The 23800-nt window shown below is 30.9% G+C and overlaps 4 protein-coding genes across 4 annotated transcripts; 2 read left to right on the top strand and 2 right to left on the bottom strand.

The window, feature by feature from the left end:
- The first annotated feature begins 2099 nt into the window (after positions 1–2099).
- On the top strand, positions 2100–8055 carry LOC137815270 (MACPF domain-containing protein At1g14780-like). The gene is made up of 7 exons (XM_068618388.1): positions 2100–2701; positions 5312–5550; positions 5630–5834; positions 6007–6084; positions 6184–6367; positions 6713–6879; positions 7183–8055. Exons 1-7 carry the CDS (start codon positions 2453–2455, stop codon positions 7885–7887), a joined length of 1827 nt encoding a protein of 608 aa, XP_068474489.1. The 5' UTR covers positions 2100–2452; the 3' UTR covers positions 7888–8055.
- Positions 8056–12782: 4727 nt separating this feature from the next.
- On the bottom strand, positions 12783–14642 carry LOC137815269 (rho GDP-dissociation inhibitor 1-like). Its single transcript, XM_068618387.1, has 5 exons — positions 14235–14642; positions 14081–14147; positions 13403–13621; positions 13198–13322; positions 12783–13115 (listed from the first exon to the last, which is right to left on the bottom strand). Exons 1-5 carry the CDS (start codon positions 14472–14474, stop codon positions 13035–13037), a joined length of 732 nt encoding a protein of 243 aa, XP_068474488.1. The 5' UTR covers positions 14475–14642; the 3' UTR covers positions 12783–13034.
- A 1209-nt stretch (positions 14643–15851) lies between these two features.
- Positions 15852–18729, top strand: LOC137815268 (15-cis-zeta-carotene isomerase, chloroplastic). The gene is made up of 4 exons (XM_068618386.1): positions 15852–16341; positions 17488–17634; positions 17776–17985; positions 18289–18729. Exons 1-4 carry the CDS (start codon positions 15934–15936, stop codon positions 18622–18624), a joined length of 1101 nt encoding a protein of 366 aa, XP_068474487.1. The 5' UTR covers positions 15852–15933; the 3' UTR covers positions 18625–18729.
- Positions 18730–20177: 1448 nt separating this feature from the next.
- On the bottom strand, positions 20178–23720 carry LOC137815267 (amino acid transporter AVT1H). The gene is made up of 3 exons (XM_068618385.1): positions 23400–23720; positions 21328–21935; positions 20178–21116 (listed from the first exon to the last, which is right to left on the bottom strand). Exons 1-3 carry the CDS (start codon positions 23665–23667, stop codon positions 20568–20570), a joined length of 1425 nt encoding a protein of 474 aa, XP_068474486.1. The 5' UTR covers positions 23668–23720; the 3' UTR covers positions 20178–20567.
- Positions 23721–23800: the final 80 nt, after the last annotated feature.

Genomic DNA, 23800 nt, shown 5'->3' with positions numbered 1-23800 from the left:
GAATTTCATTTCATCTTAACAATGAAGGTGTCACATTTTTATTTGATAATTTTACTTAAACACACTCATAAAATAATAAATATCAATTAAGCATCACAAATAGGATTAATTAATTACTAATTTTCTTTACAAAAAAAAGTTTTCTATGCAAGGGAACCAAATTAACTAGTAATATTAAACACACAAAAACATTTTGTATGAGCAACCACATAAATCAAGTCTTGTTAAGTTAGAATTGTTAGGTTAATTAGTTATATTATTAATGTTAAGAGACTTCAACACTTTTCTATGACTATTAGGTTTGTTTTAATTTTTCTCCAAAGAAAATAATATGTTGAATTCAACTATAAAGTGTCTTAAAATTCTTAATATGATGTTAATTCAATTATGTAATGTAAAGTCAATAATTACATATTACTTGTTATATGTTTTGATTTGGACTGTTTAACTTAAATAAATATAGACTAATTGTTTATATTTTTAAATAAGATTTAAAAAAAAAGGAAAGCCAATTTGTATGTTTCTCTTTAATTGTTTTCTCTTAAAAAGTAGTTTCTAAAATAAAATAAAAATTACATAATACTTTTTTCAGACATTAAAAATGATTTTAATAACACCTAAATGATTGAAAATTGTCTTAATAAAATATATTGATTTAAGAATTTAAATATTATTGAAGAGAGAAAATGTAATGATTTTTTAGAGAAAACTTACAGTAACATAAATAATGCATGTGTTATTCTCTAATAAATTTTAGTAGAATTTGAACTTAACAAAATACAATTTTTAATGTTATCGTAAATTGAAGAAACGAGAAGGGTAGTTGAGTCATTTCATGCTCATGCCATGCCTCATTGAAGACCGAAGACCAACGACTCAACTAAAGTTGACTTTTACCTTTTTTTTTATTCTGTTCTCACTTTCAAATTAATTTTTTCTTTAATTACCAAGGACTTTTTTTTAAAAATTTTCATTAAAAAATACATATATTTTTCCTTATATTGCATCAATTAATAATTCTATTTAAAATTAAATTATATACTTTTTAATTACACATTTTTAAATTTCAAAGACTGAATATTAATAAAATTCAAATTCAAAGGGAAGTGTTGATATACTTTTATTTTGTTTCAAAAATTATGCTAAATCTTTAAAACTGTTTTAAACAAAATTCAAATTGTATTTTGCTATTCCTTCTGTAAAAGCTAATTGTACTTCTTCTCTTATTTTCACAATGCATTTGGAATATATTTTAACAAATACAAACTATAATCAATCACATACCATCTTCAATATTTATTGACATTTAATATCCATGAAAAATATTTAATGAATATAAAATATTGTTGTATTTAGACCAAAATATGTTGGTTTAGTATCGAAATTATTTGGATTTAGAATTTTAAAATTAATATAAATGAAGAAAATGGTATTTAAAATTTCAAAATATTAAGAAGAAAAAAATCTTTAAATAAGCAAGCTTATTTGTTTCAATAAAAGTTGTGATCTCTTGAAAATTATGTTCAACAACGATCATTAACTTACATAAAAAGTTATTAATTATATAACAACTATTTCAAAAATTATAATTAAATACATATATATCCTACTGAAAATATTAATAAAAGAGCAACAAATGCATAGAAAATGATATCCAATATCATTGATTAAAAAGAAAAATTTTTAAAATAATGATCTATGTATCATAAACACTAACACAGATACTGATACGACACAGACATAGAGATACATATAATCTCTAAGATGTAAAACATGCAGACACAAATATAAATGATATAAATTGATAATAAGATGAGTGTCTGAACTTCGTAGATAATGATACATTGACCATTCCAATTTTTTATATAACCACACCTTCCAATTTTTAATATTTTTTTATATCATTTAATTACAAATATACTCCTTATTATATATATATTTATTTCTAAATTTATCACATCAAAAATTATATATAATTATAAGGATTGTCAAAGAAGTGAAAAATAAAGTAGTAATTAGATATTGGATTATAGTGAATAAAGAAAAAATTGTATTTATGAATGGTTTGATTAGCATGGGTAGGAAAAATAGTAGGGAGTGGCGGGTAAAGTTCAAACCTAATTTAGTTTCCTTCCTCGAACCTTCCTTCCATCCAACACACTTTGCTAATCTCTGCTTTATCATTACATTAACGCATCAAACTCTTAATAATATTTACAATTGGTTGCAATTTTAGTCTTACGTTGTTATTAATTGAGTTTGGTTCTTGTTTTAATGTCTTGCAGGACAGAGAGAGAGAGAGAGAAAGTGTGGTCCAAGGTCAAACCGCCATTACCATAGCAGTCACGTAGCGAAGAAGAGCCATTAATTTAAGGGTTATTAGGTAGTTATGGCTGCCTAAGAATATATACCCTCACACACAATATTATTATTATATCAAATATTGGTGGTGATGGGCATGGAAACTGTCTCTTCCAATCCCATAGAGTGTCTGGGAAAAGGGTTCGATTTCACCAGTGATTTCAGGTTGAAGTTTGCCAAGGGACAAGGAAGACGAAGATTGGTGGTTGTTGACGAAGAGAACAAGAGGAACATTACTGTTCCTGGTACTGCTGCTACCATTCCCAATGTTTCCCAGGATATCAGCTGTGACAAGGGGGATAGTCTTCGTTTCAAATCTCATGTTCTTCAATTCAACCAGGTTATTATAATTCCCTTCCTCTTTCTCTGATTCTTCTTCACATAACAATATCAAATTGCTCACTGCAAAAATGGTTAATGTTCATGAAAATATATATATCTATGAACATATATGCAGAGATTGATGTGATTTCTTCATATCGTATAAAAAAAGGTTTTGAATCTTCTGCTTACAAATTCTGAACTGCAAAGAGGATTTGATTTTTGGTGTCGTATATTATTATAAATTGTACTTTAAATCTAAGTCAACCCATAAACACAAACACTCGGATAGGTTCAAAATAACTTTAATACTAATATGGACTTTAGGTCTATGGACTTTAGGTCTAACTCAATTCCGTAAAACCAATTCATAAATTTGAGGTTTGCACCCACTTATATACAATTAAAAACTCTAATCTCTAGGGATCTCTATCCTATATCACTTTACTTTAAGAAATGGTGTGAAATTCTGTCAAACTTATGTTGTTGAATTCGTATGTGTGTGTCATGTTTCAGAAACTGAGCCACTGATGATACAGATGTGACTTTTTCACATACACCTAAGATATTCTTAACTCTCACTACAAATAAAATAACTAAATAAAATTCAATTTTAAATAGTCATCATATTAACTAAATTAAATTAACTATATATATATATTAATTATAGCAATAAGATTTTGGAGAGAAGTTCTTTTTTCTGTTAGTGAAAAATGGGAAACAGATAAAATGATATTGTATTTTTCTTCTGTGGAGTTTTTTTAAAAATGTTACTTTTGTTTACTATTTTCAATAGATTACGAAATAATGAACAAATTGACCAGTTGCTAGAATATTCCTGTAGACTACTCAAAAATCCAGAAGATCTATGTATGTTGAGTGCATCATTCAACAATTCCAAGACACAATTATTAATATTATTTATACATTTTAGATAATAGACGTATGACGAATTTTCTTATAAATTTATATTTATATTTAATAAAAAGTTATTCTAGTAAAAATGATATATCTTTCTGTACTTTTTTTAAATTAAATAAAAATAAAAGAGTGATAATGGAGATTAAATAATAAATTAGTCATTTGTGTTATTTGTTAGAGGAGGTCAGATGGAGAATGTAATTATTGAAAAACTAGGGTAGGAAAGTCAATTCAAACTTAATAAAAATTAAGAATATAGTTTATGATAATTGTTATAAAAATAAAATAGAATATGTAAAAAAATGTTTGTGTATTTCATTTCTATATATTTTAAATGATATAAACACAAAGATAGGTTGTTATTGGATGTCCATGTAAAAAAAAGTACTCTCGTGTATATAAATAAATTAAAATCAATTAATTTAAAAGAAAAATGTAAAGTTGGATTAGGTAATTAATAAAAGACCTGAAACTATATTAAAAGACTGTTTATAGTTGTTTACCATAATTTTGTTTTACAGAACCACAGCTAAAAAAATTATTCGTGTATGTTAAAAGGAATTGGAACATATAGAATGTGATTTTTTCAAAATAAAAGAAAAATAGTAATGTAATTTGAGTATATCAAGAGATGAAAGTGGAATTTAGCCTTTTAAACTTTACATTATTGGAGTGAACTGGTTATAGTTTAAAATTAAAATCTTCTAGTTAATATTTTGTATTTTGTATACATGTAAAAAATAAGTTTGTAAAGAGGGGTGAGTCTCTTAAAGATATTAAGATGAGTTAAAGATTTTATATTGAGAAAAAATGAGTAAGATGGATAATATATAATGAAAAGAATTATAACTATTACTTTAAGGTTTTAAATTGAAAATAATGTCCTGATATTTCATATGAGTTTTATTCAGTATTCATTACAAGATTTAACTATGTATTCATATAGTCTAGTTAAAAGATTGATGATTTAAACTTAACTAGTTTATTCATTTGAGCTTAATTAGAGGTTTGAACTTGAGTTTAAATTGTTTCTCTAGTTTATAATTTGATTAATTTTGTTTTTAAAAATTTCCTTGAATTATTTTTATAGTATTTAAATTTTTTTTGAACACTAACCAATTAATAAAAGTATGCATAATTTTTTTCACTCAGAAAAATATTTTTATATAGAAAAAACTAGTGTTTTACATCAAGAAAATTCATCATTAACCAATAAAACTTGAATTTTACAATAAGAACTTAACATTTCAATAAAATATAAATTACTGTATCTTCTATTCTAAATTTGATATAAACAAACTTAGCTTGGCTCCTATTTTGTTATAATAATAATAATAATAATAATAATAATAATAATAATAATAATAATAATAATAATAATAATAAAACTATTTCTTTCTTTTACTTGTTTCACATAGGACTAAAGTATGTTAGAAGTTATAATTCTTCTATTTTCCCTTATAGCTGCAACTATCATTCACTAGGGAAAAACTTGCTTGACACTGTCAACAGTTAAAACCCTTTACATTCCAATAAATTAATATTTTATTTATTTTATTTTATTTTTTATAAAATATTATTATAAATGTTTATTAAATATATATATTATTTACTGTTGATGGTGTTTTATTGACTTGATTCAATCTGCTACAATTTTTTTAGATAAGCAATTTAAGCAGTGTTACATGACTGTATTGTTTACTAGCAGATGTCTGAGTTGCTAAATCAAAAGTGTGCAATACAAGGAAAAATTCCTTCTGGCTATTTCAATGCTCTTTTTGATCTGAGTGGTGATTGGTATCGTGATGCTCATAACATCAAGTATCTTGCTTTTGATGCTTATTTCATTTCCCTCTACTATTTCCACCTTACTGCTTCACACCTCATTCTGCAAGACGAAGTCAAAAACTCTGTTCCACCTCAGTGGGACCCTGCTTCATTAACCAGGTAAGCACAAAGCCACAACAACAAACACATACAAAGACAAAACAAATGTTAATGTTGGTGTTCATTTCTGTTAAGGCAGGTTCATTCAAACATATGGAACACACATAATAACAGGTATGGCTGTTGGAGGTCAAGATGTAATATGTGTCAAACAAAAGCATTCTTCAAAGGTTTCACCTGCTGATCTAAGAAGACATTTAGAGAATCTAGGAGATTTTTTGTTTCAAGATTTAAGAAGCCCTTCTCAACAACAGCCAAACACCTCCACAGAAGCCAAACAAAAGGTAATCAAGTATATATATTGTCCTTTATCTTCTATAATTTTTACTTTGTTACCTTATTTTACATATACAGTAACATTATGCAACTTGATATCTTAGTTATATTGACAGTAACAACAATCCTATGTGATTATATCTTTGTTACTTACTGATGCAGCATCTCTTATTCGTGTAGGTTCCTGAGGTCTTCAATCAAGTGATGCAATCAAACACAACGCAGTTCACCAGCATTTCAGAAACCTCAAGCAAGGATGTGAGTCACAAAAAGAGGAACATTTGCCATTTTTGAAATTTGAACTGAATAAGATTTAAATTTCAAAGCTGTTAATGTCTTAATTTTATGTTGGAAAAGGGCCTCAGTATCATCTGTTCAAAAAGAGGAGGAGATGTGTTCAAGCACGGTCACTCAAATTGGCTCCAGACAGTGGCTTCTAATCCTGAAGCTATCCTCTTCAAGTTTGTGCCTATTTCATCACTTCTCACAGGAATTCCTGGAAGCGGCTATCTTAGTCATGCAATCAATTTGTATTTACGCTGTACGTGCTTCTTCTCAGATAGACTAATAATTCTATAATATAGAACTTTATATTGGTAACTGTCTTTTTGCTGTAAAATTACGATGATGATAGCGTAGACTTGTCTAATGCTAGAAAGAGGATAATATAGAGATGGTCAAATGATCCCAAGCCATCTTTTATACATATATTGGTAGCAGCCATTTTGCTGTAAAATTACGATGATAGCGTAGAATCTAATAGTGATTTCATGAATAAAATTCAAAACATATCTGCAACCAATGAAAATTAACAATAACAGTAAAGTAAAAGGGGTTGTGATCGTTAAGAAACACAACACTTGATTGATTCATTTGTGTTTTACAGATAAGCCCCCTCCCGAAGATTTACAATGCTTCTTGGAGTTTCAAATTCCAAGGCAATGGGCACCCATGTTTTATGAGCTACCTCTGAGGCATCAAAGGAAAAAGAGTACTTCCCCTTCCCTGCAATTTGGTTTCATGTCTCCCAAGCTTCATGTCAGTTCTGCACAGGTACTTTCAGGCAAACTCTATTTGAGTGATTGACATTTATTAAGAAGTGAACTTTAAGTCTAACTCAATCTCATAAAATTGACTTATAAGATGAGGTTTACACCCACTTATATACCATGTCTAATCCACTAAAATCATGTTTAATCTTTAGTGGATGTGAGATTTCCAACACACTTTCTCACGTAGAGAGTAAGAACTCGTACGTGAGACAATATATTATGAGTGGTCCGATAATGACCAAATAGTGTGTAAGGTTGTTTGTGTCTTAATCATGACATTTTATTCTATGCAAAATAATATCAGGTAGTGAGTGAAGAAAAGCCTGTGGTAGGCCTCCGTCTGTACTTGGAGGGAAGAAAATGTGATAGACTTGCAATACACGTACACCATCTTTCAAGCCTCCCAATCCCAAAGACAATGATCCACTCTTCAGGCGCATCATTGTGGCGAGGATCTGATGATAACGAATCCTGTGACACCTTTCTGGAACCAATAAGGTGGAAGGGATTTGCAAACGTGTGCACTGCAGTGGTTAAACATGACCCTAACTGGTTGCATGAATCAGGTGTTGATGGTGGTGTTTACATTGTAACTGGTGCACAGCTCATAAGCAAAGGGAATTGGCCAAAGAATGTGCTTCACCTGCGCCTACAATATACCCACATATCCAATTGCAGTATCAGGAAGTCAGATTGGGATGGTGCACCAGAGGCTTCAAGAAAATCATCTTTCCTCACAAATTTAAGCACAACATTTTCATTCACACAGCAAAGTGTCTCTGCTGCTCCTCAGAAGCAGGCTCCAACTGCACTTGACTCTGGTGTTTATCCAGATGGTCCACCTGTGCCTGTTCCTTCTGGAAAACTGCTTAGATATGTGGATACAAGTGAGGTTCTGAGGGGGCCACATGATGTTCCTGGACATTGGTTGGTAACAGCTGCTAAGCTTGTGACTGAGGGTGGTAAGATTGGATTACAGGTCAAGTTTGCACTGTTAGACTACTACTAGTTAAGTTCTCTTTTAGGTATGTGTGTAGAGAGTAGAGAAACATTGGTGGATTTCATTTGTTGCTTAATTTTTGTGTGAACTTATAGATCACATGTACATAGGCATGTACTTTCTGATCACTTTGTACAGTGCACTATACAAAAAATGAGAGGTGATAGAAAATTAAAATGTGGCTGTGGTCTTAATTTACATTTTGATCAACCTTCTACCAACTTGTGAAAAAATTGAAAAGAAAAAACAAAAAGTAAGGGAACCCAAATGAATCAAGGTATAACATGATGTTGGCCCATCACCTATTAACATAGATGTCAATACGACACAAACACGAAAATGTGTATAATCTCTAAAATATAGGATACAGAACACGAATTTATATATTATATAATTATAAATTATATAAATTGATAATTAAGATTTAGGTGTACAAGTGTTTCAATTTTTTTTAATAAAAATATATTTTTTCTGGTTGGTTCAAAAGGATTTTATCTTATTTTTATAATCATATTAAAATTTCATATACTAAATTTGAGTTGTTAAAAAATTAATGTATTTTTCCTTTTTTACAATTGAGTTCGAACGGTGCTAAAATTGTTAGAAATTTAATAAATATTTTTTGAATTGAACCGTTCAACAATATGTATCGTACCAGTACGTACACATGTAGATGTCTAATATGTGTCTCCAACACTATTTAAAGTGTCTGATGCCATCACAAAATTTCATGTTCCAATTTATTGCAACATGAAATGGTGGTTGTGTTCAAGATTTAGGTGGACGAAATACAGAGAAGAAAACTTTCATTTTAACTTGTTTCGGTCAACTAGAAGGAACCCATAATTGACTTCACTCATTTGTTGGATTGGCCATGCAATGTTTGTCAAACCAACTTCCTATGACCATTGGTTTGTCTTGTGGTCAAACTCAAACTCGATTTTCCCTTCTTGAAGTTTCAAAAGCACTTATTTAGCCATTATTTTAGGAAATAGATGATGTGTAGGAAACAATAACTATAACTTTGTCAATCAAGGGAAGTGTGCTTTTCACAAATTTAGAAAAATCCAATCCAAATTGCACAGTGTTTATGTCTTTGTCTGCTTTTATTAGGCTACTCAAATTCAATTAACTCCACTCATCACAATTCCTTACAGAGAATTCTAAAGATAAGTCAATTGTCTAACTTTTTTTACCAACCATAAGACAATCAATTCTACTCAATTTCTAGATTATTGGTGAGTCAAATCGATTGATTTATTTAAAATAGAAAATAAAATTTATTCAATTCAATTTGTTATGTATGTTCATAGACCAATTATTATTTTACATGATTATTTATTTAAGACTGTTTTAATGTGTTATCATTATTAATTTGTATAAAGTTTAGTATACATGTTCATTTCTCAGTATCTGAATATTTTTATTTCTTAAGATAGAAATATTTGATGTTTATGCTTTAAAGTTTTACAATTTCGGTAATTAATCTGTATTTTTTTATATATAGTTTTTAATTATTTGACAACATTTTATATATATACACTATTATGTTGGAGATCCCATATCGACTAGAGATTAGAGTCTTTCATTGTATATAAGTGAGTGCAAACCTCAACCCTATGAGCCGGTTTTATGGGGTTGAGTTAGGCTTAAAGTCCACTTTCTTCTATATTAGAGAGTAAAATACATGGTCTATATATAAGAAAAAGATTAAGATCTTTCTGAAACAGAAAAATACATGGTCTATATGTAAGTTGGGTCAAACAAACAAAGCCCAATAATTTAAAATAGAAAATTAAATTGGTTACTATTTGACTAAATTAGAAATCATCTTATAAACTAAAAAATTACTAGTATCTAAAGTAATTTCTATTATTAATAAAATAGTTTATAAATTGTTGTCTAATCATTAGATACCAAAGTTTTAGTTATTCTAAATTAATCTCTATTAGTCTTTTAGAAACTAATTTAGAATCTAAAATATTAGTAGTTAAAACCTTGGTAACTAATTTAGATACCAATTTAAAAACCATTTTATAAATTTTTATTAATAATAAAAACTACTTTAGATACAACTTTTTAGTGTCTAAAATAATATCTAATTTAATTAATATAATTATTAATTATTTTTTATCTAAATACTGATTTTCTACTGATATTTGGATCTAAACTAGTCTTTTAACTTGTGAGTTAAGCAATGTTGAAAATTATCCAAGTGAAATTCCTGCATGGCTTGTGTCTGTGATTCATACAATGATTAATGTTAGTAATTACTAATCAACTTTACTTTGGAAGAAAGTAAGGTTAAAGAGAGTCCTTTACCTTTGGTGAAATGATTCCATAGCCGACAACACATGATCAGAAAAAGATTAGCAGCATTTCAGTTCCACCATAATTGTTTTCTGCTGAAGGCATCATCAACTACAGGGCATGCATGTAATCATAGCACAGTGCACACTACAGAGTAGCATCTATATATTATGGAAAAAGCTACTCAAAAGTCTTACTATGCATTTTAAATTAAAAGCTTATTACATTCTTGCTTTTTTAAAGAAATACAAATATAATCAAGAATGCGTCTGAATTACTTATTTCTGAATTTATGTGTTTACTTTTACAATTTTCTCTTTTTTATATCAAGCTTATGGACCGTCTACATGTCTTGAAATTATAATATACATATATCTTATTATTCATAATAAATTTATATTTGGTGGATATAGGTTCGATTATCTGTCGAACCATGTTAAATTATTTTATGTGTGATTTTTTATATTCTGTTTTATCATTGTTTTTTTTTTGGAAATTGATTTGTTTATTTTATTTTCGTGTTATGTTTGAGGGTTTGACAGATCAACGAATTGTGTTTGTACTCTACAAATTGATGTGGTTAGCGTGGATTAAATACATGAGTGGTTGAATCCTATATTGTTAGGATTTCTTGTATTGAAAGTCTTTTTGACAAAAGATTTCAGGTAAGCGTTGTGATAAAAAAAGACGATACAAGTGGGTAACCACAATTGCTTGTGCGGGAGTATATTCTAAATGTAAGTTTGTCCAACATTGTTTAGGAATGTGTCTCAAGAACAATATATGAAAGAAGATCCACATATCTAATATCTTAAGATTTTAGGTTGGAAATAGTATCTTGATTTTCTTGATTCGTTGTTATCCAATTTGGAACAAGCTAACACTTGAAATCCTAATAGGCGTGTTACGTCTAATTTAGGGACAAAAGTACTTGAAATCTTGAATTGTTAAATGATGTTTGGAAGTCATTATTTTTGAAATTATTCTTTTCTACTACCTATTAAAGAAATTAATTATAAAATTTAGGATATATAAAAAAAAGTTAATTGAAACAGGACTTGGATGATTAAATACACTAATTGTTTTGGCAAAGCATGATAGTGAGGAATTAAGTGAGAAAAGTAATGGGCAGTGGGAAGATGTAGAAGAATGAAGTAGGGCATCTTAAAGTTGTAAAACTGTTAGAAAATGGTTTCCGGTGACCCACCCATGTGTGCAATCATAGCATTCTGAATTTCTTTAACTCCTAATCCTGCTCTTAACCACCATCATTACGTACTGATTCAAAATGAGTTGGCATCCATCTGATTCAACACTAACACAACTATAAGATTGGGAAATGAGGAGCTGCTCATTCTCTGTCTCATTATTGTTCTAACTGAAGTAGGATATTTTCTGACATTTGAAAGAACAATTCACCCAACACAACAAACCAACAATACCAACTTAACTAAGCCTATGCAACAAGCAATTGATGATTCATATAGTTCTGATACATATTGCAACAAGCAATTGATGATTCATATAGTTCTGATACATATTAACTTTTTCTGATGGAGATATAGCATGGACCAGAGATAAATTTTTTTAATAGTATATAAGGGATCAACTAGAGATAAGGACCTTTAATAGTATATAAGTGAGTGAAAAAGTCACTTTATAAATTAGTTTTATAAGATTGAATTACTAAATCCGCTTCTTAATATAATATAGAGTCATTTAAAATCTATCTATTCTAATAAGTATTTGTGTTGGGTCTGTCGTGTTGTCTGCTATCTGATCACCCATATTTGTTTTATATAAAGATAGGTTATATAATCTTTGTAATATCTTTTTAACCTTGTAAAATTTAGGTTTTGTTAGTCTTGTGATGATTTATTTTTTTTTTCTTGACAAATGTTTGGTTTGATCTTCTAAATACTAATGTTTAGAGTTTAGTTTTTCTTTTGTATTTTGTTGTGTTTGATGTGCAAAATCCAATATATACATGTATCCAAACAAAGAGGTACTTGGCTTTCTATGATAAGATTTCATGTTATAATAATACTTGGAAGTTGGAACTAGATTTTATTAAAACAATACACACGCTCAGGCTAATTGAATACGATTAGTACAGTAGCAGATATATTGGTCTGAAAAATAGTTCAATCACCAATCACTCACAAAATGTTATAAAGAACAGTGTGCACGCATTCAAATTTAGTTTCATTAGTAGTTCTGCTTTTTCCTTTATTTTTCTTCTGTTAGTAAAGTGCATGCTTGAGGCATGTATGTGGCCATTCTTATGATGAGAAAAGCTTTTGCCCCACCAAAGAACTCACTGAACTTTAGGCCATTTGCATAAGAAAGCACATGCAGTAGTTGAGGATACTTATTCATTTTTCATTTGTTTATCTTTCTCCACAAGGATCCATTTCTATCTAATCTCTTGGGAGAATTTTAATTCACACATCGACTAGAGATTGAGATATTTCAACTTTTATAAGTGGGTGCAAACTTCACCTGATTTTATGTGATTGAATTAGATTTAAAGTCTACTTGATATGGTATCAGAGTCATTTATATGGTATCAGAGTCATTTAAAGCCTATCAACTTTCACAGTAAAAATTGAGTGATTTTATTTGTCACATATTGGCATTAGATAAAGCAAAAGGATGTAAGGAACCATAGAGAAACAGGAAAATAAAGGGGGAGAGGTAACACAATCATATAGCACGCACGTTTACAATCGTGCTAACTGGATTTGATTAACAGCAAAAACAAGTTGAGTTCCAACATGTTCCAAAGAGACACACAAAATGTCAAAGGAAAGATAATTTTCCAGCCACTTTCTCAAGGCCAAATCTCATTGAGGTTTTGCCCAATTCTTCTGAATTTCGAAGTAGTAATTGACATCCAAGTAGCACTTTTGATCGTCATCTACAAACTGAAGCAAGAAAATTTAGTAAGTTAGTTCTTCCTATTTGCTAAACAAGAGTCAACTTTCTGAGTTTCACTGAATCTGTTACCTTGGTTCTTGCTGCATAGGTTCCTCTGACGAACATGCCACAAGGGGTGCTTTCTTCTTCCAATGCATAAGTATATGGTTCCTTCTGGGGACTAAAAGTTCCCAACATCTTCTTTCTGCTGGCCACTGTTTAAGAAATGAAAAATTCTGTCAACGACACTATTGAATCAATTAAAGTTAGAGACACTAGGAGTACTGTCTCACACCTCTAACACCAGTTTTCCAAATAACATTGGTGTATTTGAGACCAGAAACGATGTTGTTGGAGACAGTGAAGGTGAATTTCATGGCGCATTTGCTTCCTTCCTTGAGGGTGAAGAGGCTTTTCTTAGGATCATTTGTAAATGGAATTGGCAGAATGAGGTCAGGCCTCTCTGGGCTTGTAATAGTGAGGCTCAAAATCTTCACATCAGGGTCTTTACTTGCTGCATTCCAACACAAGAGCTTTCACATTTTCATGGCCTCCAAACATCAATCATTAGGAGCTTAAATGAAACTTACTGCCACAAACTGTGTTTAACTTAATTCTCATCCTCAGAACAATTTAACATTTACCATTACTGTCAAGAACTGGAGCCAGCTAACCTAAGAAAACAATAAGGCTTTGCTAATTTAAGTTTATTTCAGTTAATGTTGTTGAATATCTCACATCAACTAGAAACTTCACTTCATAAACCGATTTTATGAGGTTGAGTTAGACTTAAATTTTCCTTTTTAATATGATATCACCCACCTATATACTATGAAATCAAATGTTTGATTGATTAAGTGAAGTAATAAGAGGGTAATCTACTTCATCTTGGTGAAATCATAAATATGGAATTGGTCTATGAGAGTTTGAAAGAGAAAGAAGTTGAAGAGTAAAGAGAAAAACTAAGTATCACCTCCAACGACAGACATATCAACACTTCCCAGAAGTTGCTCCTTCCATTTTCTCAAACTCTGGTCATCCTTTGAACACAAAAGAAAAATCTTTCATCAGAAGACAGCTGCAAAAGCAAAGGGTGTGAAGAACCATTTCAAAAACTAAAGGCTCACTTTATCTTTCTCAAGCTGTTCCTTGAGGGTGATTTGTGGACCAATATCCAGTTCCCTGTCAGATTCCAATTTGGAGTCATCATCTTCCTCTGGCTCAGTTTCTTCTGCAACATCAGAGTTGGCACTATCAGTGTAAGGAGGCTGTTCTGGTTCGCCACCAACGTTGTTGTTGTTGTCTGTTGCTTTGTTTTTGAGCTCTTCCACAAAATGAGAAGTTGTGGAAGACACAGCAGCAGACATTTTCAAGGTAAAAGATACAGGGAGAAGCCAAATTTAGATGTTTCGATGCTAAACTAAGAGGTTGGAACTGAGATTGAGGGAATGTGAGTTTGAAATGTAATGTGTGTATCTGAATTACATGCTACTAACACTTATATAATGAATGAATGAGATAGTGATTTAGAAAATGATGATTTGAAAAAATTTAGATTTGTATATAATTTTTTAGGGTAGATTTAAAAATAAATATATAATAAAAATATTAAAATGAAAGTTGTAAGAATGATTATATAAAAATGTGTTTGTTAATGTTTGATTTAAAGGACACATGTCGATGTGGGCCTGCGAATGTTATAGCAGTGACCAAAAGTAGTTGAGATAAAAACCGGTGATGGTGGAGATCAGATTTCATAGAAACTTGGTCCATTTTTATCAATCAATCATTTACATTTAGTGACCACATTTATTTTGTCCGAGGTAAGTTGTTCCTAAACCACAATTATGTACTCCTACTACAATCATTGCTGTGACTCTCATGTCAAGAATTTTATAAATTTTTGTCACATAGGGGTTTGAGCCTAAATTACCTACCTTTAATTACAAAGACAATCCCAATCTATACACTATAATTCCATTGAGGTGTAAGGGTTAATTGATTTTTTTTTTAAATTATAATTTTCACTTCATTTTAAAAAATATTACAATAGGATAATGGATAAATATGGCTAAAAAAGTATAACAATTTATTTTATAAATCGATACTAACTATTTATATTTTCCCAGTTCAATCTTAATTAGGACACACTTATCAAAAAATAAGTTAAAATATTATGATTTAGTAGTCATTTTATTGAGTTTCTACTCAAATTCGTGAATCTATAATTACCTTATTTCTCTTGTAAATTTATCTTTATTCTAGATAAAAGGAGTAGTCGATCTTAAGTGAAGAACACTCAAAGTAGTCAAGAGTGAGTGCACCCTCAATTGATATGTAAGAGATGATTTTTCTCATCGATGTCATCTCTAGTATATATTGACAAAATTCACCTTACCTTTCTGATTATGATCATAATTCTATCTTAATTGAACCATTAAGACTAATTAATTTAGAATCCCTTGATTTATGTCAAAGTAACGTCATGTCCGAACATATAGTTTAAAATCGACCTATTTTATTTATTACACCACCAGATATACAGACCAATCACCCTATCATCTTATTATTTATTTACTCATATACAAAAACTATCATTTACATTTTTACTGATTTAAGCCTACATTAAATCATAGAATCTTTGAACAACTCAGAAAGCCTTACAATGCTCATATACACCAAAATGAGAATAAGCCATCCTCATTAATAACAAATATGATAACATGATATGTGATATTTAATATAGTGACATAGTTTAGGTTTAAGATATTTAACATCAAATATGATAGAATAAAGCGAGAAGAGAGGGGAAAGAAGGGAAGTAAGATGGCACTGTGTAGCTCAGTCTCTCTGTTTTTCAACTGCGGCCACCGTCGTGCATCTTTTTCTCCGCTCTCTTCTTCCAATTCAACCGCCAAAACAAACCTAAAACATGCATCTCTATGCTTCCCCAATTTCCTTCGTTCTCATTCAAAATCGCCCACTCATGCTCGCCACTTCGTTGTCCGAACCTCAATTAAAGAGAGTGAGAGCGACACCGACAAGGATTTAGGGTTCGTCGGCGAGGACTCTGCCGTGTTTGAATTGGGGAAACAGAAAATATCTTCCTGGATTTATTTCACCGCCATTCTCGGAGTGGTTCTCTATGTTCTCAACGTCGCATGGATTGACAATTCAACTGGCTACGGCAAAGCTTTCATTGACGCCGTTTCGTCGCTGTCCGATTCTCATGAGGTTACACTCCTTCATTTTTTTATCAACAATTTCCGCTATTTTGTTTTCTGTGTTTCATCATCTGATGCTTACTGGTCAATAGTGTGTTCTGAAATCAAGGCGGTTAATTTGTTGTTTTCTTTGAAATTTTGGTATTTTTGCCCCAATGGATGGGTTTAGAATCAATGAAAAGGAAGGGTGAGTTGACTTTTCATTTCAATTGTAAGAGTTATGTTAGTGTATATGACAGCTCTTTCCAGACTCACAGGGTCTGAAGAAGGTCCACAGTCCCATGTTTTTTGCTTTGAATTGTTGAGAGTGAAGTGGACACATGGCTCCAATGAATAACTTGTCTTGTAACTGGATTGAATTTGGAAGACGGGTTAGGTTTGTTGGTGCAGCTTCAGAGCCAGTTTGGATAAAAACTCCTTAAAAAGCACTTTGAGGAGAAGAAAGCAAAATGAATCTAGGATGAAAACAAATCAAACTTTCCTATAAGTTAGAATTAATTTGTGTTCCTCAAGTTTTTCAGAAGTTCATTCGTTTAACTTGTTCCTGAGTCGACGGACATATATTCATTTTAACTTGTGGCAGAAATTTAATTCATTTTATTTTGTTCTCCTGTGAGTGTTTAAGTTTATACAGTCTGGCTCTTATTCTTCATGCACTGGTATTTTGTGTTTGTCCTTAAGAAAAAGTGGAAAGGTGGTTGTTGAAAAGTACGCCAACTTGCCTGGGAAAAAAGAAGTAAAAGTAAAGTGTGTCAGTTAGAGGGAATGAACTTCCCCGAAAATCAATAGCATTCTACACGTGAAAAGAGTATGTAGTACAAACTTGACAGTATCACTGGACTAATCATGGCCAAAGGGAGACAACATAGTACCATCAACCTTTTCTCTAGGAGCCTGCAGTAAAGGGCTAAGTCTGGCTTTTTACGTAATGGCTTGAGATCATCATGAAGGTGCTTATTTTGTAGCCACACACCCTCTTAACACAATTCATATGCAGATCTTTGTTTTTCTTTTAGTTGTATGGGTTGTCTAGTTGTCTGTATCATTCAATTAACTCATTTCAAAGATGTAATACTATCTGTTTCGTCTAAATAACACATTTGAAGGCTGCAGTAGTGCTTGGTTGGTTACTAACTCTTCTCATGGTATTCTGCAGGTGGTATTGCTCATTCTAATTCTCATATTTGCTGGTGTCCACAGTGGCTTAGCTAGCTTCCGGAACACTGGCGAGAAATTCATTGGAGAAAGACCTTACCGTGTACTTTTTGCAGGGATATCGCTACCTTTGGCTGTCAGTACTATTGTGAGTTACTGCTCTGTATCCCCTAATAACTGATGTCCATCTCTTTTTATGTAATTTAGATTTCTAGCATATTTTTGTCACAAGGGAAACTTGAAGTTGATTCAAACTAAATTACTTCGCTTGTTTGCCGTCATGATACAGGTGTATTTTATTAACCACAGATATGATGGACTTCAACTCTGGCAGGTCCAGGATACTCCTGGGCTTCATCAACTTCTGTGGATTTCCAATTTCATTTCTTTCTTTTTCTTATATCCTTCAACTTTCAATCTTTTAGAGGTTGCAGCTGTTGACAAGCCTAAACTACATCTATGGGAAACTGGCATCATAAGAATAACCAGGCATCCACAGGTATAAATCTAATACCATAACTCCATGTAGTATGATGACACTGATAAATTCTGTCATGTTCATGATTTTGTGGTCTTCATAATCCGGACCAGTGAATATTCTGCTTTTGATGCAAATCTTTCTTCTTTCTTTGGCAATGGGTCTCTTTTTTTTTCTTGCTCATAAGCTAATATAGTTGGAATAGCAATACCTTGTCAGTATCTTCTGGAAACACCCTCTTAATTCTGTCTTGCGCAATGTATACCCTTGCACCATTTGCTTTTACTTCAGATACATTTCTTGCACTTGACATTTGCTCTTCAGATGGTTGGGCAGGTTATCTGGTGTCTTGCTCATACGATTTGGATGGGAAATTCTGTGGCTGTTGCAGCCTCATTTGGCTTAATTGCTCACCATCTGTTTGGTGTCTGGAATGGAGACAGACGACTGGCTATAAAATTTGGGGAGGATTTTGAATTAGTTAAGAGTCGAACAAGTGTTGTCCCTTTTGCAGCAATTCTTGATGGCAGACAAAAGTTACCTCAAGATTTCTACAAGGAGTTCCTTCGACTGCCATACTTGACAATCACTGCATTAACCTTAGGAGCTTACTTTGCACACCCGCTTATGCAGGCTGCTAGTTTCAATCTCCATTGGTAGGCACAACACAACACAACACATTCTCTCCCTTTTGTGTAAAATCTCTGTTTATCTATAGACACAGATGAAGAGATCAAAGAAAATAAAAATAAACGATTTGAAAAATTGATAATGACCTTGCACACCCAAAACAACAACTGTAAACTATACGGATTAAATGGACAAAGTTAAAAAGGTGATATAATTCATTTACAAAAAGGTGATATAATTCATTTAAAATAATTAAAAAGAAAGGACAAAGTTGGGAAATAAGTACAGTGCTATTTTGAAATTATTGACTCTTTAAAATAATCAAGAAAAGTGTTTAACAACTGATATATTTTGCTTATCTTGAATGAAATTTGATGTATCACTTGGCAATCCTAGTAAAATAAGATTTAAAACAATTTAAATGTTTTAGTTTGGGAAAACGAATTAAAATGAACAAGAAAAAAATAATAAATGAATCAAATTTGCATAATTTTAAAAATAAAAAATAAATAGTTAAAAACTGAAAAATAAAAAAACATTTACACTCAATCAAAATTTAATAAACTAATCATACATTAAAACCTTTATTTTATTTTGACTCGGCACATTAAAATCATATTCTATTTAAAGTGAATTTAGAAGTATTTGGTATCATAGTGCATAAAAGTTGAGAGGCATGTTCATGGAATCACTTCAATCATTTCAGTCTAATATGCGTTGACTTTTTATGAGCATGTCATAATAACACACATCACGTCCACTTATTTTCTAAACTCTTCCAAACTTTAAAATAATTTTTTATTTATAATAAAATTTTAATCAACATGACACTACTACAATTTTATTTATTTATAAGTGTTTTTAATTAAACTTTTTTAAAGTGTTTGGTAGAGAGTTTTGCTTTACAAATGTAATAAAATAGTGTGATAAGTATGGTTCAACGAATGCGATTCTTGAGATTAATAAACGCATCTGTTGGAATTTGTTCCAAAATGTGAAGTGGAGGATCAATTCTGTTTCTAGTAAGCATATCATAAAAAAAAAAACAATGTTTATTCAATTACAACGTGAAATTCTATATAAAAAATAGAAAAATATTTTTATTAAAAAAATATGTAGACGTTCTAATAAATGAACAATAATTTATAACCCAAGTTTATGTGGAAGTACCAGCTCTTTCTAGAGCAGAAATTTCTTTTCAGTTAAATTACCGTATATGAAAAAAAAAAATTACGAAAGCAAAATACCCACTAAAACAAAACTAGTATAGATCAATAAAGAAAGATTAGAATATTGTACCAAAGTAATAAACATATTTTTATAAATAAAATTAATTAGGCTAAATAAATAATGTCTTTAGACTTGTGTCGTGTGTTTATGTTCGAATTGCTTCAAAAATAGAAAGAAACGATCTAGAATGATAATTAATAATAAATCTTTAAATAATCTTTATTATGGATTAAATACCTCTGACCAAATAAACCAGAATTAATAAATAGATTAGACGAAATAAAAGAAAATATTATCGTAATAGCTAAATTTAAAATGAAATTAACTGAAATAAAAATTAGATTGTAGGGATTTGAATCTTTCCACCAAAATATAAGAGGAAGTACACAATTTGTATTAAGCAAGAATATGCTACATTGATTCTTCTTAAGTAAACTTTTAATTCTAACTCAATTTTGTAATAAAGTAACCTAAAATATTCTAATTTTTACACACTTTTTTACGTGTTGAAGCTGTCAACTTATACATAGTATTGTATTTATGAGTGGTCAGATAGCGGATGATATGATAAACTTAACAAACTTTTTAGGATATGTTATAAATGACTCTGATACCAAATTAAGAAGTGAACATTAAATCTAACTCAACCTTATAAAATCGATTTATAAGATGAGGTTTGTATCCACTTTTATATATTATAAAAATATTCTAATCTCTAATCGATTTGGTATCTACAACAGGAATTAAGTTGGTGAAGTTGAGTGATGCAATTGAAAAGTTTTGAGTAGGAAGCTTGAGGAGGAAATGGTGCCAATGAGAGCAAGAAGAAAGCCAAATATGATGAGAAAAAGGTTTAGGAGCAAGAGAGGGTATGACATTTGAGCCCAACATATCTTGAGGTAGAAAGAACATGGGAGAATTAAACAAACGGCAACACTAACAAGGGAACCAGTGAGACTTAGTACATGTTCAAAATAAGGAACCGAGAGAGCAAGAGATAGAATGACCAAAAGTGAAAATGAACCGACGCAACCCCTAATAATCATTTTGGTTCTGCAACTCATTGTACTTGGAAGTGCATGTTCTAGTTGAATTGCCAAAGGTGTGAATTCAAGTGCATATTTGGTCATTGGTGCCACCACTGTTGCCCACAGAGCAATCTTTGTCACAATCTTCTCTGGTGGCATGCTCAGAGTTATTTGAGACTTCACATCCTTACCAAACATCCTTGCACCCATGAACCCCAATGTCGTGTAAATTCCTGTAACCACTGCGAAGCTCACAATAGAAACCTGAAATTTCCCAACAACACAAATTTTACTGTCATATAATATATAGATTTGTCTTCTCATATACATTTTAGAGATTATATATCAGTGTTGTTAGTGTCAGTGTTTATACATTTTAAAGATTATATATATCTATGTGTTCATATCGTATCAGTATTAGTGTAAGTGTTTATACTACGTACATCAAAAGAGAAAAAATATATATATGATATACCTTGGTAAATTTGGAGGGGTCTTTCATGGATGTATATAACTCGGGGAAAACAATGTGTCCTCCATAGCCAAAGACATAAAGGCCAGATACTGATGGAATATTATGCAGTTGGAGGACAGGTATAGCATGATTGGAGGGGATGTGTCCTAAAAGTGCAGTGGCTGCTACACACACAAAAATGAGAAGGGACATGAGAATACCAAGAGTTGAAAGGAAGGATATGGAAGAAAGGTCTCTGATCCACAAACTAGGGAGGCAAATGAGGACTGCCACCACAGTTAGGAGCTGAGATGAAGAGAATTTGGGGAAGTGGTGCTTCAAACTTGTCCCCATAAACACTCTGGTCAAATTATCATGCAATGAGATTGTGTAGGAAACAAGGGCCATGAAGACTTCCATGTAGATGATTGTTGCAGCCACCAACCTCCCTTTTGATCCAAATGCATGCTTCCCAATATCCACAAAGCTTCTTAACTTTGGATTCTTTCTGAGGCATGTTCCAAGTATGTGAGAGCTATAAGCACACATCACTCCTAGTCCTATAAGCAAGAATGCAGACACCCACCCTCCACTTACTATAGCATATGGAGTTGATAGTTGCCCCAGACCTGAAAGATATTCAGTTGTACACACACATACTCATTGATTAGAGAACAAATATTAAATACTTTGCAATTTGGTGTCAATTTACTTATGTCAATTTAGTTTTGAGAATGTCTGGATTGTGGTGGTTAGTAAAATTTGTTGTGTTAGGAACAAGATCATCTTTAAAGGTAGAGTAACGAATTATTCAGATACTTTCTCTTTGGTTCAATTGAAGATTTGGTCTTGGATTTTCTCTAAAATTCCATCTCCTTGTTTTTTCTTTTAATCAGCAATAAAGAATAATATAAATGGAAATACTTGGGGGTATTCCAACATTCCATCTACTTGTTAATTAGTTTTTTTTTTTATAAGTTGTATAAAAGTTGGTCGACCCATAAGTGTTTTATATTTTTTATGATTAAAAAAAGAAACTTTGCAATCACTTGTTGGTTTTCTGCTGACAAATCTGGAGTTAAGAATTCAAACTCTGTCACTTGAACCAGCATAAATTAATTAGTAGATGGGTAAATTTCAGTATTGATCCTGCAAATCTTGGATGCAGCAGGAAAAGTGTTTGAGAATATATGTTTGGGGTTGTATAGGGTAATCTAAGCATTATTCTCCCAGTGAAGTTGGAAAAAGGTAAACCAAGAGAATAATTTTACACTAAAAAAAATTAAGTCCGTGTGCATTTTGATATTAGAAAATCAATGTTTTACACTTCTTAAAAAAATGTTTCAATAGTTGAAATGAATTTAAGCATGCATCTTATGCTATTTTACCATTTCAAAATTAATTTAATCACACTAACTCTGTCTAACTTAAAATAAACAAGATAAGTAGTTTACAAGAAGATTCTTTAAATAAATAAATAAAAGTAGATAAGAAGTTGAAAATCAATTTTATGTGGGGACAGATAAGTAAAACTCTCTTTTTTCAGTTTCTTTTCTGCAATTATCTTTCAGTACAACCCATCAAATTAAAAAAATTGAGAACACAATCATATATATGTGAAAAATTCAGAGATGCACTCTAAGTAAATAAAGTATATAGAAATATGCACTTGAATCAAAAGCTGAAATTAATAAAACATATTTATAACTTGATTTTACATGTTGGGAGTGAAAAACAGAGAGAAGCTATGAGGAAATGAAGTAGTATGAATTTTTTATTTTTTTATTTTATATATATATATATATTATTTTTTATTTTTTTTTAATAATATTTTTTTTATTAATGACAAATGATTATTATTACTTGAAATGTCAACCTAATTGAGATGTTAGCATAACTGAGATGTCAGTCTAACTGAGATGTCATACTAACTGAGATGTCATACTAACTGAGATGTCAGCCTAACTGAGATGTCAGTCTAACTGATATGTCAGCCTAACTGAGATATTAGTGTTGTTGCGATGTCAAATTGCATAATAATATCTAACATAAAGACTTTTATAAAAAGAAAGGAAGTAGTATGATAAATTTACCTATGAGCATCCCCACCATGTTGATGACAGAATGAGTAAAGGAACTGTTGGAATTAGCATGATTTTGGTCATCTGCAGCATGAATATGGTCACAGTTGCATTGTTTGTTTTCCTCTGTGGAACAATTGCAACACTGCACAGCCAAAACAACCACGTCTTCATCTTCATCACCATGCACTGACACACTCTTATCAACTTCATCACTCTTTTGCTTCTTCACACACTTCTGTTGAACCCTCATCAAGCTTTTGCCTATGGATTTCAACATCTTGCTAATTCAAAAAAACACTTAGAATGTAAAATCCCAAGCTCTCTTGCTATAACCAAATGCCATGCAAGACGTGTATTTATAATTCGATTCTATTATCTAACACCAATTTAATTTAAACTTTATTCCACGA

Source organism: Phaseolus vulgaris, chromosome 1, assembly GCF_000499845.2.
Source record: "Phaseolus vulgaris cultivar G19833 chromosome 1, P. vulgaris v2.0, whole genome shotgun sequence".
Classification (NCBI taxonomy): Eukaryota; Viridiplantae; Streptophyta; class Magnoliopsida; order Fabales; family Fabaceae; genus Phaseolus; species Phaseolus vulgaris.
The sequence above is the reverse complement of the archived record's forward strand: the minus strand, read 5'-3'. Positions and strand labels throughout refer to the sequence as shown.